Source organism: Schistocerca americana, chromosome 9 (genome assembly GCF_021461395.2).
Source record: "Schistocerca americana isolate TAMUIC-IGC-003095 chromosome 9, iqSchAmer2.1, whole genome shotgun sequence".
In the NCBI taxonomy this organism is placed as follows: domain Eukaryota; kingdom Metazoa; phylum Arthropoda; class Insecta; order Orthoptera; family Acrididae; genus Schistocerca; species Schistocerca americana.
This window is the reverse complement of record NC_060127.1, coordinates 20579057-20597791: the sequence shown is the minus strand read 5'-3', so window position 1 is coordinate 20597791 and position 18735 is coordinate 20579057. Positions and strand designations below refer to the sequence as shown.

The 18735-nt window shown below is 37.0% G+C and overlaps 1 protein-coding gene across 1 annotated transcript in view; it reads right to left on the bottom strand.

Moving 5' to 3' along the window:
- LOC124550841 overlaps positions 1-18735 on the bottom strand; it is a 382565-nt gene that overhangs the window by 48605 nt on the left and 315225 nt on the right. The window contains exon 25 of the mRNA XM_047125569.1: positions 3153-3278. Within this exon, the coding sequence (XP_046981525.1) occupies positions 3153-3278 (126 nt within the window). The remainder of the gene's footprint in view (positions 1-3152; positions 3279-18735) is intronic.

The following is an 18735-nucleotide window of genomic DNA, read 5'->3' as shown; positions in this document are numbered from 1 at the left end:
ACTTACTTTGTGGACGTACATTGTATTTTAATGGAGGTATGTGTTATTATTATGTATCTCCATATTTAGGTACTATAGAAACAGAAAATGAAAAATATTTAGGAAGAACACCTCCATCAGACTAGGCAACAGCTTTTAATAACCAAAAATCAGTCTCACCACGGTCACAGCAATATGTTTTTAGGTGTCTGTGTGGTTGTGTGTGTGAATGTGTGTACTTCTACACAAAGGGTGCCCTTATGGTAGTGTGTGGGGAGGGGGTTCCTAGAGCTGAAATATGGTGCATTTTTAATACATTGGAAGATGAATATTCACTCATAAGTAGGCATAAAAAAGTTCCAGTTCCAACACCATTAAAAAAACCTACATAACAGCAGCTTTTAAATCATTTTTTAAAGAAAAACATTCAAATATACATTTTTTTCCTTTCCTGGGAGCTAGCAGGGGAGTGGGTGGCTGCCCCTTGCCCCTAGATATAGGAACTCTTGCTTCTACTAGAGAAAGAGCACAAGCTTGAAATATACTATAAATAGTTTTCTCTTGCATGTTTCTATATGCCACACATGTCACCTGTAAGTGAGTTCTTGCCTTTCCCTTATTTTGTGCAAATTTTCAGATACTATGTTCATATCACCAGCATTTTCATCATCCAGTGCAGGCTTTCACAGCCAATGTTTCTGTTCTTGATGATTTTTGTTAGATGTGTGTTACATCATCGTCCGTGGCATGTTTCTGTGGCCAATGTTTTGTTTCCTAATGTCCTAATGCAGGAGACATCATTAGAGGCTATAAAGACCATGGCCTAATGCCCATAAAACAAAGGTCACTGTCATCATTGTCATTTGTTCTGTTCCATGGCCAAGTCTTTCATGGCAAATTCTGGGTCTTAAATTCTTTCCCCTTCCATATCATCCTTTTCATTTTGCGGTATGCTGAATATATCCTGATGTCATCTATTGGTCAATATCTTCTCCATTCTATGACCCTTTTCCATTCATGTAGTACACTTCAAATGCATCACAATTCAAAAGTATTATACAATATTACAAAAATTCTGTAAAGATAACAGCGAGTTACGCAAAAGTTTAAGATGTTTAAGTTAGTAAAGATACCAATACCAATCAGAAATGAACTAGTAGTGTGTTATATGCCTTTATGTCTACATACTGTGCTCCTTTATGTACTGTCTTGATATATTTTGTTTTTTTAACAAACATCTGTTTCATCTCATAAATAACAGAACCAGACTGTATTTTAAAAAAATGCACTGCACACAGGATTGAGGTTCGCCAATGCATTGCTGAGTTCGATCACACCTCTCACCAGTGCAAAATTTATTATTTAACATAATCACTTAACATTCAATTTTGTTCTTTGTGACAGGTAGAACAAACACCAAAGTGCATTTGTCTTGTTCCTGTTTAGTGTTGTTATCAGACCGGGTAGGGTCATGAACAGCATCAGATGTTGAGTGATTACTGCAAAGGCCAAGGAGATGCTATATATATGTGTGAGACAGCATTATCAGCACCTGACAGAGTTTGAAAGAGGCCTCATTGTGAGCCTCAATCTGGCTGATGGGTCAAATTGTGCAATATCAAGTTTTGTGTGGTGTTTGGATGTAACAGTGACTTAATGTTGGACTGCATGGGAAGACACAATGGTCGTCCAGGTTCAAGTTCACCAATTCTGGCCATCACAAGGGAGGAATGTCATACTGTGCACCAAGCACATTGTAACCCATTCACATGTGCACCTGCCATTCGAAAACAAGTAATGGACTCCCTACAACAGGACTAGGCAGCCTTTAGTGACCCATGGGCCTGATTCACATATTTACTTGAGTTTGCACACTGGCTCAACAAGTGACGTGATGTGACAGCAGTACTCTTAGTGCACATAGTCAAAACTACAGTGACTCTGACATTAATGCATATAATGTAACACACCGATTTGAATGGCAGCCATTTCCCAACATGCCACACCAAGAAACTATTGTCTTTGAGAATATATTCACTTCTTTTTCATTGTACTTTCAGATGTTTACTTTTATTTATGAATCAAGAAGATTGTTTCTTTACTTATGATGTTTTACAATATTTGTCTTAAAATCTTCCACTGCAAAATGCTCCAATGGTATTAATAAAGAAAAATGTTCATGGTATGTAAACAAATTAAATCATCTGAAGATGGAATGCCAGAAACCTTGAAATGTCATCATGGAAAAATAAACATCTATAAAAGCAACTGGCTGCAGCAAATTCATAATAAATTACCTTCAGTTTCAACAGGTGCAATGTTCTAATACATCTACAATGGACAAGAATTATTTACTAATGCTAATAAAAGAAAGAACAGAAAAACGAAATATGGTAATGAGATAGAAAGTTCCAGTCAGCAAACACTTAAAAGTAACTTTGCAATTTTTGGCCGCACACATATCATTATAATTTTCTTTTTTTAATTTAGTGTGTTAATATAAAAAAAAACGCAATTACCAAACTTTTTTTTTTTTTAAATATTGGTACAAAAATACTTTTAATGGGTGGTCACATAGGCATGAGACTAAATAAATTAAGCTATCCTTTTTCCATCTTAAAAAGTTTAAAACTCTAAATCACTTGAATTTAGCATGTATTGGCTGTATTACATGCATCGAAAACTAGGAACAATAGAATGGTGAATATCCAAAAATGCAGTGTGGCCTCAGCGTCCAGAGACTATGATCACGTGTGTGTGTGTGTGTGTGTGTGTGTGTGTGTGTGTGTGTATACACACTTTCTATCTCTGACAAAGGCCTTGTTGGCCGAAAGCTAACTTTCAGACAGTCTTTTTGTTGCGCCTATCTGTGACTCGGCCTCTCCACTATATGGTGAGTAGCACCTATCCTTTTCATAATACTGTTACAGTCCATCCTGGATTTTCCATTGTTGAAAAAAATATGTTGATGTGACATTATGAGTAACCACTCTTGTGTGAACACAGTTCCTATGATAGTATGTAACAACATTACACGCAAACACATGTCATCATCATTCCAACTTATTTATGAAAAATCTTCTCTCAAACGTATTTTTCCCTCACATATTCACCAGATTTCCACCTACATTTATCTACAGTGAACAATACGTGGTGCTTTGCATCTTACTTACTGCAAATCTCTTAGAATTCCTGTTGAGTCGAACTGATTAAAATAGTCATGCCTGATGATGTGCTTCCTGTAGGGGGGACGTCTATCAGCTGATAATCCCAAGACAATCAGCTTGTACAAAGCATATCTGAAAAATACCACCAGTTGCTACATTTATGAGAAATGTTAAGAAAACTATAATATAGGTAAAACAAATGACAGCCATTTGCCATGCTAAGCAATGGATAGACACATACAAAAGATTTTGATTATTGTGTAGCTCAGTTATCAAAATTTTTCTTTTTATTAGAGTTCTGGTGAAACTGGACATGAAATATTTTCTGTATTAAGAGAGTAAGTAATGTAAGTACAATTATGAAGTCACTGTTGTAAAAATCACACTTTTTCTTGAACAAAATTGATCATAATACTATATGGTAAGCTAGATTGCAAACTGAATGTAATCAAAATTATTTTATTTCCGTAAAAACATTGATACTGGCACCAACAAAGATAAATATAAAGTTTTTCATAATATATTGTACAAATATAAAAGTACTTGTGTTTAAATAGATTATACTAAAAAGGTGCTTGATGTTTAATGAAAGTTGTGTTAAGAAGTTAATTATAACATGAGTCATTTAGAGACTCACAATATCATCTTTGGGCATTCACCATATGGCTTTTTGTTGACAAGTAGTATGTTTAGAGATGTGTGTGGGATTGACTTGAGGTACTGTTGACAATATAATTTGTTACAATCTGAAATGTATTAATGATGGAAATTGTAAGGTATGTCAATTGAAGAATTGCAGAAGCAGAAATGAAACTCTTCATTTAATCAAATATGTATTGTATTGTATTGTATTGTATTTATTTATTTATCCTGTGGATCACATATTGTACAAAGTACACATGATATAGGACAAGTCATTTTTCTTAACAGATATGTAGTTTGGAGTAAAAAAAATAGGCAATGGACTGCCATTTAAAAAAATGTACACAAAATTGTTCATTGATGAATATAGTAACTTCACATACAGAGAATAGAAACAATTTACATGGGGAACTAAGAAACATGTAGGCAATGTAGTGCTACTTTAAATTTACACAAATAATCACTGAGATTACAGAATAGTGAAAATGTCAACTGGAAACACAACAGAAACATGTAGGCAATGTAGTGCTACTTTAAATTTACACAAATAATCACTGAGATTACAGAATAGTGAAAATGTCAACTGGAAACACAACAGAAGGACAATGTCATTTAAAAACTACATTAAACAGGAAATTAACATTGAGATTTCACAGACAATTAAGTTTTAATACTAATAGAATGTGTACTTGTACATTCAAAAAGTGAGTTAAAAATTTTTGGGAAGTGAAACTGAAACATAGTTGTGTATAGTAGAAATTAGGTTATTATTTTGCCTACAGAATGTTTTACTCTAATCACAGTATTTTACAAAGGAACTTTATAATTTTTCATTTCCAGGAATTCTTGTACTGAATAGAAACAGTGCTTTGTCAGAAATGCCTTTAGTTTATTTTTAAATATTGGATCTGGAGCAGTTTTTATTTGTTCTGGAATTTTATTGTGTAATACGACACCCAGATGAGTTATATATTTTTGGTATGATGACGTCCTTGAAAAAATTTGATGGATATTAGATTGCCCTCTGGTATAATGAGCATGTATATCATTGTTTTGGATTAATTTGCCTGTTCTTGAGAGGTATTCCCTGGTGAATAGGATTGTTTCTTGAGTGAATAGGGATGGGATGCTTAGAACATTAAGTTTTATAAATTGACATTTACAGGATTCCAGCTTTTTGAGGCCACAGATTATCCTCAGTGCTCTTTTTTGTAGTTTAAATATATTTGTGCTGTGAGTTGAATTACCCCAAAAGATGATTCCATAGCGGAGCAATGAGTGGAACTGCGCATGGTATGCTTGCATTAGTGTGGATTTACTTGTAGTAGATTTTAGTATTCTTAGTCCATAGCACAATGATGAGAGTTTCTTTGATAAGTTGTTTATATGTGTGTCCCATTTTAAATTTTGTTGGACCCATAGACCCAAAAATTTTGTTGCATTTACATTTTCAATTTTATCATTATTTAACTTTACTTGGATAGTTTTCTGATTGGATGTGGGAATTAGATGGAAGTTGATACATACAGTTTTCCCACTATTAACAATTAGGCCATTTTTGTTAAACCACTCAGAAAGTTTTTTCATAGAGTTATCAGATATTGTCTGAAGGGATTCAGGGCTAGATCCAGTCAACACTATGCTTGTATCATCAGCAAACAGGATAGTTTTTTGTGGGCTCATACGTTCAACAAGATCATCTATGTAAATGAGGAAAAGTAATGGCCCTAGAACAGAACCCTGGGGAACACCATATCTTATTGTTCTTTCCTCCGAGAGGAAAACTGTGTTATTTATTTTATTCTGTACATTAATATCGTATTGAAGTGATACCTTCTGTTTGCGGTTTTGTAGGTAAGAGCATAGCCAGTTGTGAGCCACACCTCTTATTCCTCTTCTTTCCAATTTAGCAAGCAGTATTTTATGATCTAGTACGTCAAAGGCTTTAGAGAGATCTAAGAAGATATGTGAAAGGCTTTAGAGAGATCTAAGAAGATATGTGAAGAGACAAGAACCTGGAAATCCACTTGCAGCAGTAATCATCAACCTACTCAACTAAGCAGAGTTTTACAAAAATGAGTGATAAAAAACTTAAGAGCACAAAAGATGAGTAAAAACTGAAAAAATTACTTATCTTAATGAGAATATCATAAATATTTCTAACTAGTCCACTTCTTTCTTTTTGACATTTAAGATAATAACCAGCAATATACCTCATGAAGAGTCAATATCAGGTTTGGTGAATAAATAAGTACAGTATGTTAACTAGAGATTGTTCAGAACAATACACACACTGTCTCATGTGCACACATGCATGTGTGCACAATGTCATTTTGAGGGTTATAGATGAGGACCGTATGTTTGGATTGGACACGTATAGAGAAGAAAATTGGTTCATTCATCCAATGATAGTGTTTTACACATCTCATCAAGAAGGAGAACCTTCACTGAGACATCAAGATGTACATTTAAAAAAAACAAAAAGCCTGTACTGTATTAATCACAATCAATCACCATGTGGTCATAAAAATGATATTGAATAACTTCACAAATATACCAAAACTGACGTTGTAATGAAATAAGTACTATCACAGAAAAATAACAAAGACTCAATACTCAATTAATATGATCTGTGAATGTAACTGTTCTTTTGGGGAAAAATCTCTCTCTCTCTCTCTCTTCCCTTTTGTTTCTGTGTAGTGTAAGAAACCATTTTGTGATGAGGAACAAAAATGTTTAAGTTTCATGTACTATTTAGCCTAAATATAATCAATTATTACTTACAAGTGTCGCTAATGTTTTTCTGTAACAGCTCCTATTTTCATGAAGTGATAAATTTCAATACTTTATGCAAATTTTATAGGGGAACATTGGTGCAGAGGTCAGCGCTATTTTTTTAAATGATAATGGCACAGAGTTGTAATAAATATCCTAGTATTCACTAATTTTGACAAGTAAAAATAAATGTAAATGCAGGAGAATTCTCTTTATTAGTGGTTCTTCCTTTGAAACAGTAAAGGTGGTGAGTTTTTCCAGTACTGAATCATATTTGAGTAAAGTGAGTTTAGTAAATTTGTTCGATCCCTGCTTAACGAAATTGCAAGAATCTCCTTAGCATTGCATTTTCATAAAAGTAAAAAAAAAAATTACAAAAATCCACTTTAATTTAGTGATATACAGTTACATATCTGGAATTTTTTGTGTTGGTGGTGTATTTAATATAAAAAACATCATGTCGGGCAAACTAACTGTGAGAAGTACCACAACTGAGTCACTGACGTATTTAATTTTCCAGTAGTGAAGCACGCTGAATAACAATAATTCCAAATTTTCATAACATATAAATACCAATACATAAAGAACCACACCTCACAAAACACATTCTAGAAGCATTAGATAAAGGGAACTACACAACAGGTATATTTCTTGATCTAACTAAAGCGTTTGATACAGTAGACCACAACATTTTGTTAAATAAGTTAGATGAACTTGGAATTAGGGGACTTGTGAAAAAGTGGTTCCAGTCATATCTAAAAAATAGAAGACAGATAACTGAAATCTCACATATTTCAAGTTGCTCAAACTATATTGTAAAGTATACCTCAGACCCAAATTATGTAAATATAGGTGTCCCACAGGGTAGTGTCCTTGGCCCAGTACTATTCCTCATTTACATAAACGACTTCCAACAGAGCATCAAGCATGGACAAACAATATTGTTTGCAGATGACTCAAATGTTCTAATCAGTGACAAATCACCAGATGCGCTAAAAGAAAAAGCCGAACAAACACTAAACAGTGTATGTGAGTGGGCATCCAATAATAAACTAACACTAAATCTTAAAAAAACAAATGCTGTTAACTTCTATGTCTGCAAAAAACCACACTTTAACAACTTTAAGTTAAACAATGAAACTATAGAATGTGTAGACTACACAAAATTTCTTGGTATGCATGTTGACAGTCAGTTAAAGTGGGAAGAACATATTAAAATACTTAGTAACAGAATCGCTACAGCATGCTATGCTCTGAGAATTCTGACTGCAGTTTGTGATACTACATGTGTCAGATCTGTATATTTTTCTTATATCCACTCTGTTATTACCTATGGAATAATATTTTGGGGAGTCAACAGTAAAAATATTCAAATAGTTTTCAAATTACAAAAAAGAGCAATTCGTATAATAACCAAGAGTGGCAGTAGGGCTCACTGCCTTGAACATTTCCAAAAGTTGGAAATCCTAACTGTCCCCTGTGAATACATTTTTCACAGTGTTATGTATGTAAAAAAAAATATTGACTGCTATATGAAAAATTCATTAGTACACAGCTATGAAACTAGAAACCAATTCAATCTGTATCTAGAGAGGAAAAATAAAGTTAAAACTCAGCAGAGCTTGTTGTACAATGCTGTTAAATTATATAATAAATTACCCCAAAAAATAAGAGATATTGACACAATCGGACAGTTCAAAACAAAACTAAAATTTTTTTTATTAAATAAAAGTTATTACGCAGTAACGGACTATCTGAATTAAAACATGTAGTGTAATTAAAGTAGCCTGCATTGTAATACATGACGAAATAATTATATGTAATCAAAAATTGTACAGTACTATAAGAAAATTACAAATTACACAAGGATATAAAACTAATTTAAGATACCTCAAAAATGTGTGTAAATACTAATTGTATAATTGTATAATTGTATAATTGTAGGTATATTGTATTGTATATGATTTTGCTGACGAAATCCACACAATGTAAATTGTTACATGGATTAATAAAGAAATCAATCAATCAATCAATCAAACCATACTGCTTAATGCTGTTCACACTTATACCATCTAAATTTAATCCAGTATATTGTTAATAAAGCAGCTAATTTGAAGAAAAGCAGTTTTAATTTACATCTGCTGTTTATCTGTTATTACTGGATTAATATTTACTTAATTACACTGACCATTTTCAATGAAAATATTTTTTTACATCTGTGTATACAAGGACTGTTTATAATACACAACTACTTATCACAAAGCTTTAAAACAAGACTCTGTTACTTGTCATGTATCTAATGAGAAATATTTTAATTGTATTTTGAATTGTCAGGGATTCCCAATTTCTTTCTTTATTTGAGGTGAGGACTTGTTGAGTATCTTACCAGCAAGGTACATTTTGAAAAATTATTTTTGTGTCTTGTGCTGTGGGTGTGTAAATCACTGTTCAGTTGACACTGATATTTGTTAGCAGAAGTAAATGTATTGGGAACTGAGTGTACAAATTCCAAGATCCTCAAAAACGCTTCTGCATGTTGTGTGACTATTTTGCACAATATTCTGACTGCTCACTTCTACTGAATAAACATGTTATGTACTGTTAGTATTCCGTATTTCTGGAAGGCTTTTGACATTGTACCACACAAGCAGTTCAGAGCGAAATTGTGTGCTTATAGAATATCATCTCAGTTATTTGACTGGATTCATGATTTCCTGTCAGAGAAGTCACAGTTCGTAGTAATTGATGGAAAGTCATCAAGTAAAACAGAAGTGATTTCTGGCTTTCCCCAGGGTATTGTTATAGGCCCTTTGCTGTTCCTTATCTATATAAACGATTTGGGAGACAATCTGAGCAGCCCTCTTCAGTTGTTTGCAGATGACACTGTCATTTATCGACTAATAAAGTCATCAGAAGATCAAAACAAATTGCAAAACAATTTAGAAAAGATATCTGAATGGTGTGAAAAGTGGCAGCTGACCCTAAATAATGAAAAGTGCGAGGTAATCCACATGAGTGCTAAAAAGAACTCGTTAAACTTCAGTTACACAATAAATCAGTCTAATCTAAAAGCCGTAAATTCAACTAAATACCTAGGTATTACAATTACAAACAACTTAATTGGAAGAAACACATAGAAAATATTGTGGGGAAGACTAACCAAAGACTGTGTTTTATTGGCAGGACACTTAGAAAATGTAAGAGACCTACTAAGGAGACTGTCTACACTATGCTTGTCCATCCTCTTTTAGAATAGTGCTGCGCGGTGTGGGATCCTTACCAGATAGGACTGACGGAGTACATCAAAAAAGTTCAAAGAAAGGCAGCACATTTTGTATTATTGTGAAATATGGTAGAGAGTGTCACAGAAATGATACAGGATTTGTGCTGGACATCATTAAAAGAAAGGCGTTTTTCGTTGCAACGGAATCTTCTCAAAATCCAATCACAAACTTTCTCCTCCAAATGCAAAAATATTTTGTTGACACTGACCTACATAGGGAGGCACTATCACCATGATAAAATAAGGGAAATCAGAGGTCATACAGAAAGATATAGGTGTTCATTCTTTCTGCACGCTATACGAGATTGGAATAACAAAAAATTGTGAAGGTGGTTCAATGAACCCTCTGCCAGGCACTTAAATGTGATTTGCAGAGTATCCATGTAGATGTAGATACACTGCCCAGAATATAATTCTGTAAAGCAATAGAGAATGATAATAATCCTTCTTAAAGAGGAAACCTCATGACAACTACAAGCAACATATATAGATGTAAATGACTGGCTGAAGGAAATAAGCTAATAATAAATATATTTTTTCTGGACTTCAGTTTGAAGGAGGACATCTCTGACACTTCTGTGACAATGAACTCCAGAGGAATTACACTCTCCCTGGAAACAAAATTTTAGTATATGGCTTCAATGTGATTTTAAATGGCAGACATACACAGAACAGAAACAAATCTGACACTGAGGAATGTATGTTGCAACCTATGTTTACTTGCACACAAAGCAAGCTCCAAGACTCTTTGAATAGTATACTTTGCCCAGTTCTCCAGCACTCTACAGCATGGGATTATAATCTGGGGTAGAACATGTAAATGCGTGAGAAAGAATTTAAAGGACATAAATAAAAACTTTCAATGAAGTACATGAATGGCTCCAAGTGGTCTCCAAGTAGCTGAACATACTCATTTCCAATCAATGATCGGTTCAGTTGGACCAGAGGACCCAGTCCATTCCACATAAACACAGTCCACATCATTATGGGGTCACCATCAGCTTGCACAGTTCCTGGTTGTTAACCTGGGTCCTTAGCTTTGTGAGGTCTGCACCACAATTGAATCCTACAACCAGCTCTTATCACCTGAAATCAGGACTCGTCTGAGCAGGCCACAGTTTTACAGTCATCTAGGGTCCAACCAATATGCTCACGAGCCCAGGAGAGGTGATGCTGTGCTGTTAGCAAAGGTACTCGTGTCACTCATCTGCTTTAGCCCGTTAATGCCAGATTCAACCACATTACCCTAATGGATATGTTCGCTGTACATCCCACAATCATTTCTGCAGTTATTTCATGCAGTGTTGCTTGTCCATAAGCACTGACAACTGTACAGAAATATTGCTACTCTCAATCGTTAAGTGAAGGCCTTCAGTCACTGCATTGTCTGCAGTGAGAGGTAATGCCTGAAATTTGGTATTCTTCTCTCAGCACTGTGGACCTTGTAATATTGGATTCCCTGACAATTTCTGAAATGGAACATGCCAAGTGGCTAGCTCAAACTACCATTCCATGTTCAAAGTCTGTTAATTCCCTTTGTGTGGTCATAAGCACATCAGAAACCTTTTGACATGGATCATCTGAGTATCAGTGACATCTCTGCCAATGCACTGCCCTTTTATACATTCTCTATAGACAACCATATGTATATTGCTATACCATAACTTTTGTACCAAATGACGTGGTGCACGGGTTAGTTCACTGGACTTCCATTCGGGAGGATGACAGTTCAAACCCGTGTCCATCCATCCTGATTTAGGTTTCCCGTGATTTCCCTAAATCACTTCAGGCAAATGTCAGGATGGGTCCTTTGAAAGGGCACACCCGACTTCCTTCCCCATCCCTTCCTAATCTGTAATCTGATGGGACCGATGACCTCACCGTTTGGCCCCCCCCACCCACCCACCCCCCCCCCTCGCCTCCTCCCAAATCGGTCAACCATGAGTTTTGTCATGTCGATGTAATGCATAATGTAGGAGTCTCAGTGAGGCTATTTGGCTCATGTTTATAGGACAGTAGCAATGCCGGAAGACTGTAGCAAAATGCACAAAGACCTACAGAGAATCGATGATCACTCCAGGAACTGGCAGTTGACCCTGAATGTAAAAAAAAAAAAAAAATAAAAAAAATGTAACTTACTGTGCATAAACATGTGAAGATATTCAATACTGTTTAGTTACACAGTGGTCAGCAAATCTCTGGGAACAGTAACTGTTGTAAAATACCTAGCAGTAGCCTCCTAAAATGGAATGACCGCTTGAAACAAACAGTAAGAAAAGCAGAAATTCATTCATGAAAGGAGTGCCTTACAAAACACTTGTTCAACTAATTCTTGAGTGTCATTCATCAGTATGGGACCATTGCCAGGTAGGATTAATAGAAGAGATAGAGAAGATCAAATAAACATCCACACAAGACTGTGGAACGTAATCGTGACTTATCCAAAGTTAATGTCCTATATGCCCTAATCTCTTCAAAAGTTAGTGGGTCATTTTTCTTTGCAGAGGAAACTGTGACTACCTTCTTATAACTGGACATGCTGCCACAATGCCTTGGGTCACAGTTACAGTACGATAGTGGGGACTTCATATTGCGACATGGAAGCGGTACACTGTACTTGCTTCAGATTTTCATGGTTATCTCGATGCCGAACTGCCTCAGTATACCTGTTGTGACTCTCCTCTTTTTCAGTGGCCCCCAAGTTCACCTGACTTAACACTGTGATTGTAGTAGAGAAGTTCTGGTATAATTTAAATACTTTTGGAGTAAAGGAGACCACTTACTGAAAAGCAGAAGCAATGAGTTGTTGACAGACACACACATAAAAGAGAAGGAAAACTTGCTAGCTTTAATAAAGAATCCTTTCTTGAGTTAGGTACAAATGTTGAACAGCAGTGCATGATGAAGGTGAAGTGGAGATGTGAATTGGGAGGGGGTGATAGAACAGAGCAAGAGGAAATATTTCATTGGAATGTGCCAATTTTGTAATCACGTTTTCTGAATTCATATCAGATGGCATGGAAGAGGACATTCTGATCAATGTACCTCATTAAGTTTGAGCTCGGGGTATGATGATTCCTTCAATTTCACAACCATTGTGATTAAAATTGTCAGTAGTCCTCGTCTTTGAAGTGCCTCCGTCCATCCTTTGCCATGGTTTCATCTTCTCCTTCCCCTTCTTACATTTGTAGGTCTTTGTTAATATTCCAGATCATTTCTCTCACTCACACTCCTGCACATCCCTCCCTCCTGCTCTGTGGGGTGTGGGGTGGGGCGACTGATGGAGAGAAGCGGGAGGCAGGGAGGGGGTTGGGGGAAGTATTTACCGGCTCAAAGGAGAGTACTTTCAGGGGTGGTCCACCCTCTCATGGGGCAGGATAGCAGCCATGATACACACCAGCTCTGCTGCAACTATTGCACAGTATTTTACATTGGTATGACAACCAACCAACTGTCAACTAGAATGAATGGCCACTGTCAAACTGTTGCCAAAAATAAGGTGGACCACCCAGTGGTACAACATGCAGCACAGCACAACATCAGCTAGTTGTGTGCTGTTATCTCACACCCTAGTCTATGAAATCGCATGCCCAGCCATCTGCCACCTGCCCCCTCTACCTGTACACCTAGCTAGCCCACAGACAGCTCCCCACCCTCTCGCAAGTCACTAGATGCTGCCCCCAACCCTCTCCCTGCTGCCTGCTTCTCTCCATCTGTCACTCCCCCCACCCCCCTCCGGCAAACATCCTCACCTCAACCCAGTACATTCACTGTGGGTCAGAGAAGACGTGTCACAATGTAGGGAAACAGGTATGTGCATATGTGAGTGTGTGTGTGTGTGTGTGTGTGTGTGTGTGTGTGTTTGTGTATGTGTGTGTTTTCCCTACAAGCTTGAAACAGGAAATGTATTCCAAGAGCCAGCAAATCTCTGCACCTTTTGTTTGTATATCTATTGACAAAGTGGTGCTTCTGCCTTTCAGTGAGTCATCTCCTTTATTCCTCAATAATTCTTAATTCTCAACTATAACTACCCACACATTATTATACCTACATTGTGCATTCCTTCATAAACCCTATAGGAAGAAGATCATCATCCTGCAACAGGATAACACATGTTCTCACACTGCTTGTGTCACCATAGAGAAGTTCAGGCAAGGTTACAGTCCTAACTGGGCCCATCTAACTACCATCTTTCTGGTTATTTTTAGGAACAGATGCAATGACAAATTTATGAGATGGTGGAAGACATTCAGCAAGCAGTGCATCGTTGTCTTCCGGAAGCTGCAATGGAGTTCTATCATAAGGGTACTTTCAGACTCGCAGAATGCTGTGAAAAATATTTGTGAAGAAATGAAGACTATGTTGAAAAGTGACAGAAAGTATTTAGATTAAGTTGAGGTACCCAGTTTGTCTAAATAATGAGGAATAATTAAAAAAACTGTTCCTTATTACTTTCAGTATGGCTCTCGTACATTTCTATATTGCTGATCATTGAAATTAAATTTAGTGTTGATAAATGTGAAGGGAATAAAAAGCCAATGTACAGTCCTGTGAACATTTACTCAGTAACTGTTTACCATATGAAATAATCAACAGGAGATTGAGTAATGAATAAGAATATCCAGGAGACTTGTGAGGTATCAGACAGGTCAATAACACTCCACACTATATTACACACTCTTCTAGACAATTAATTCTGCCCTCTCCCCCTAGATACTGCAATTGTCACAACTGTCAGTGCTGCTGGTAAACCTTTTGGAGCATAAGGTTGTAGTGCATGAAACTCATCCGGTCATGAAAGCCTTCATTCTGACAACTGTCAGTGTTCATAAACTAAAAAAAAAATAATCCTACTCAAAATCAGTGTAATGACATAGCAGGATGCAGTGTGTGGCTTAAATATACACTGATAGATGTTACCTGATTGGATAGGTGGAAAAATTATGTATGAGGGAAAGTCCTTATGCAATGAAACCCAGCACATGACATAATGCTATTATAAACATATATAAAAATACCCGATCAGTCTAAAAAGTTCTGAGGCTGGATTAATAGAAAATACAGAAAAGTAGATAGTGGTTTTAATGCTTCAGGTATTCTACATAGACTCCCCACACTTACGCACAATGCACAGAATGTTCATGCAGCCCTATGAAACTGCCAGAAAAATCCTTCTTTGGGGTGTTGTTAAGCTTGTGTATCATGTTGCCTTGAATGTCAGTTATGTCATCAAAGTGTTGACTTTTATATGAATTTCTGCTCTTTATCTTTTTGTGCAAAATCTCAACACCCATACTGAATTTTTTTCCAAAAATGAACTGTCCATATCTTGCATGTTAACCAAGTTCTAACAGGTAACCTTGGGTTGCTGTTTTTGTTTGGTTGTCAAGATATTCAGAACAAACTTTGCACAAACTTTTCTCTTCTTTAAAACAATTTGGAGACTGTCTTGAACACTTGATTCTGAGTTCTTCCTTTGCTACAATTTATGACAATAACAACACTGACACACTATCATGGAATATCCACTACTTATCCATCTCTGCCCACAAATGTCTGGTGGAATGCATATCTGTTGTTTACAGTAAGCAATATTACGAAAATGATAGATGCTGCTCACCACAAACATGACGCATTGCATTGCAGACAGGCACAATGAAAAGAGGGTACTTTGAGTACCTCTATCGGTTCTCCCTTCTATTCCAGTCTTGTATTGTTTGTGGAAACAAAGATTGTCAGTATGCCTCTGTGTGGGCTCTAATCTCTCTGATTTTATTCTGATGGTCTCTTCACGAGATATATATGTAGGAGGAAGCAATATACTGCTTGACTCCTCGGTGAAGGTATGTTCTCGAAACTTCAACAAAAGCCCATACCGAGCTACTGAACATCTCTCCTGCAGAGTCTTCCACCGGAGTTTATCTATCATCTCCATAACTCTTTTGTGATTACTAAATGATCCAGTAATGAAGCGTGCTGCTCTCCATTGGATCTTCTCTATCTCTTCTATCAACCCTATCTGGTACAGATCCCACACTAGTGAGCAATGTTCAAGCAGTGGGTGAACAAGTGTACTGTAGCCTACTTCCTTTGTTTTCAGATTGCATTTCCTTAGGATTCTTCCAATGAATCTGTCTGGCATCTGCTTTACCGATGATCAACTTTATATGATCATTCAATTTTAAATCACTCCTAATGCCAACTCCCAGATAATTTATGGAATTAACTGCTTCCAGTTGCTGACCTGTTATATTGTAGCTAAATGATAAAGGATCTTTCTTTATATGTATTCGCAGCACATTACACTTGACTACATTGAGATTCAATTGCCATTTCCTGCACCTTGCGTCAATTCGTTGCAGATACTCCTGCATTTCAGTACAATTTTCCATTGTTACAACCTCTCGATATACTACAGCATCATCCGCAAAAATCCTCAGTGAACTTCTGATGTCATCCACAAGGTCATTTATGTATATTGTGAATAGCAAAGGTCCTACGGCACTCCCCTGTGGCACACCTGAAATCACTCTTACTTCGGAAGACTTTTCTCCATTGAGAATGACATGCTGAATTCTGTTATCTAGGAACTCTTCAATCCAATTACACAATTGGTCTGATAGTCCATATGCTCTTACTTTGTTCATTAAACGACTGTGGGAACTGTATCGAACACCTTGCAGAAGTCAAGAAACACGGCATCTACCTGGGAACCCGTGTATATGGCCCTCTGAGTCTCGTGGACGAATAGCATGAACTGGGTTTCACACATTCGTCTTTTTTGAAACCCATGCTGATTCCTACAGAGTAGATTTCTAGTCTCCAGAAAAGTCATTATACTCGAACATAATACATGTTCCAAAATTCTACAACTGATCGAGGTTAGAGATATAGGTTTATAGTTCTGCACATCTGTTCGACGTCCCTTCTTGAAAATGGGGATGACCTGTGCCCTTTTCCAATCCTTTGGAATGCTACACTCTTCTAGAGACCTACAGTACACCGCTGCAAGAAGGGGGGCAAGTTCCATCACGTACTCTGTGTAAAATAGAACTGGTATCCCATCAGGTCCAGCCGGCTTTCCTCTTTTGAAGAATTTTATTGTTTCTCTATCCTTCTGTCATCTATATTGATATCTACCATTTCGTCATCTGTGCGACAATCTAGAGAAGGAACTACAGTGCAGTCTTCCTCTGTGAAACAGCTTTGGAAAAAGACATTTAGTATTTCGGCCTTTAGTCTGCTGTCCTCTGTTTCAGTACCATTTTGGTCTGGACATTTTGTTTTGATCCACCTACTACTTTGACATAAGATCAAAATTTCTTAGGATTTTTTGCCAAGTCAATTTTACTTTACTTTACTGCCAACTTTACTTTCGAATTCATTAAGAGCCTCTCACATAGCCCTCCTCACACTACATTTCGCTTTGTGTAATTTTTGTTTGTCTGCAAGGCTTTGGCTATGTTTATGTTTGCTGTGATGTTCCCTTTGCTTCTGCAGCAGTTTTCTAACTCGGTTGTTGCATCACAGTGGCTCTTTCCCATCTCTTTTGATCTTGCTTGGCACATCTAATGATATTGTAATTGGTTTTGAACTTTGTCCACTGATCCTCAACACTATCTGTACTTGAGACAATGAGACAAAACTTTTGTGTTGAGCCATCAAATACTCTGAAATCTGCTTTTTGTCACTTTTGCTAATCAGAAAAATCTTCCTACCTTTTTTAATATTTCTATTTGTGACTGAAATCATCGATGCAGTAATCACTTTATGATCACTGATTCCCTGTTCTGTGTTAACTGTTTGAAATAGTTCGGGTCTGTCACCAGAAGGTCTAATATGTTATTGCCACGAGTCAATTCCCTGTTTAACTGCTCAAGGTAGTTTTCAGATAATGCACTTAAAAAAATTTCACTGGATTCTTTGTCCCTGCCACCTGTTATAGATGTTTGAGTCTCCCAGTCTATATCTGGCAAATTAAAATCTCCACCCAGAGCTATAACATGGTCGGGAAATTTACTCAAAATACTTTACAAATTTTCCTTCAGGTGCTCTGCCACAACAGCTGCTGAGCCAGGGGGCCTATAGAGACATCCAATCACCATGTTTGAGCCTGCTTTAACCGTGACCTTCACCCAAATTATTTCACATTTCGGATCTCTGTCAATTTCCTTCGATACTACTGCACTTTTTATCGCTATAAACACGCCTCCCCCTTCACTATCCTGCCTGTCCCTGCGGTATACATTCCAATCTGAGTTTAGAATTTCATTACTGTTTACATCTGGTTTCAGCCAACTTTCTGTCCCTAGTACTATGTGGGCATTGTGACCGTTTATTAATGAGAGCAGGTCTGGGACCTTTCTATAGACGCTCCTGCAGTTTAATATTACCATATTAATATTGTTATTCTCTCCAGAATGAGATTTTCACTCTGCAGCGGAGTGTGCGCTGATATGAAACTTCCTGGCAGATTAAAACTGTGTGCCCGACCGAGACTCGAAGGTAGGAGACGAGATACTGGCAGAAGTAAAGCTGTGAGTACCGGACGTGAGTCGTGCTTCGGTAGCTCAGTTGGTAGAGCACTTGCCCGCGAAAGGCAAAGGTCCCGAGTTCGAGTCTCGGTCGGGCACACAGTTTTAATCTGCCAGGAAGTTTCATTGTTATTCTCTGTTGCGTTTTGCTTACTACTACCTTGTCGCATCTCAGGAGGTGTCTTGTCGGGCCTAGGGACGGAATTCTCTAACCTAAAAAACCCACATGTGCACTCCACACATACTCCACTGCACTTGTATCTGCTTCCTGTGTGTAGTGCACACCTGTCCTGTTCAGGGGGACCCTACATTTCTCCACCCGATAGCGGAGGTCGAGAAATTTGCACACCAGATA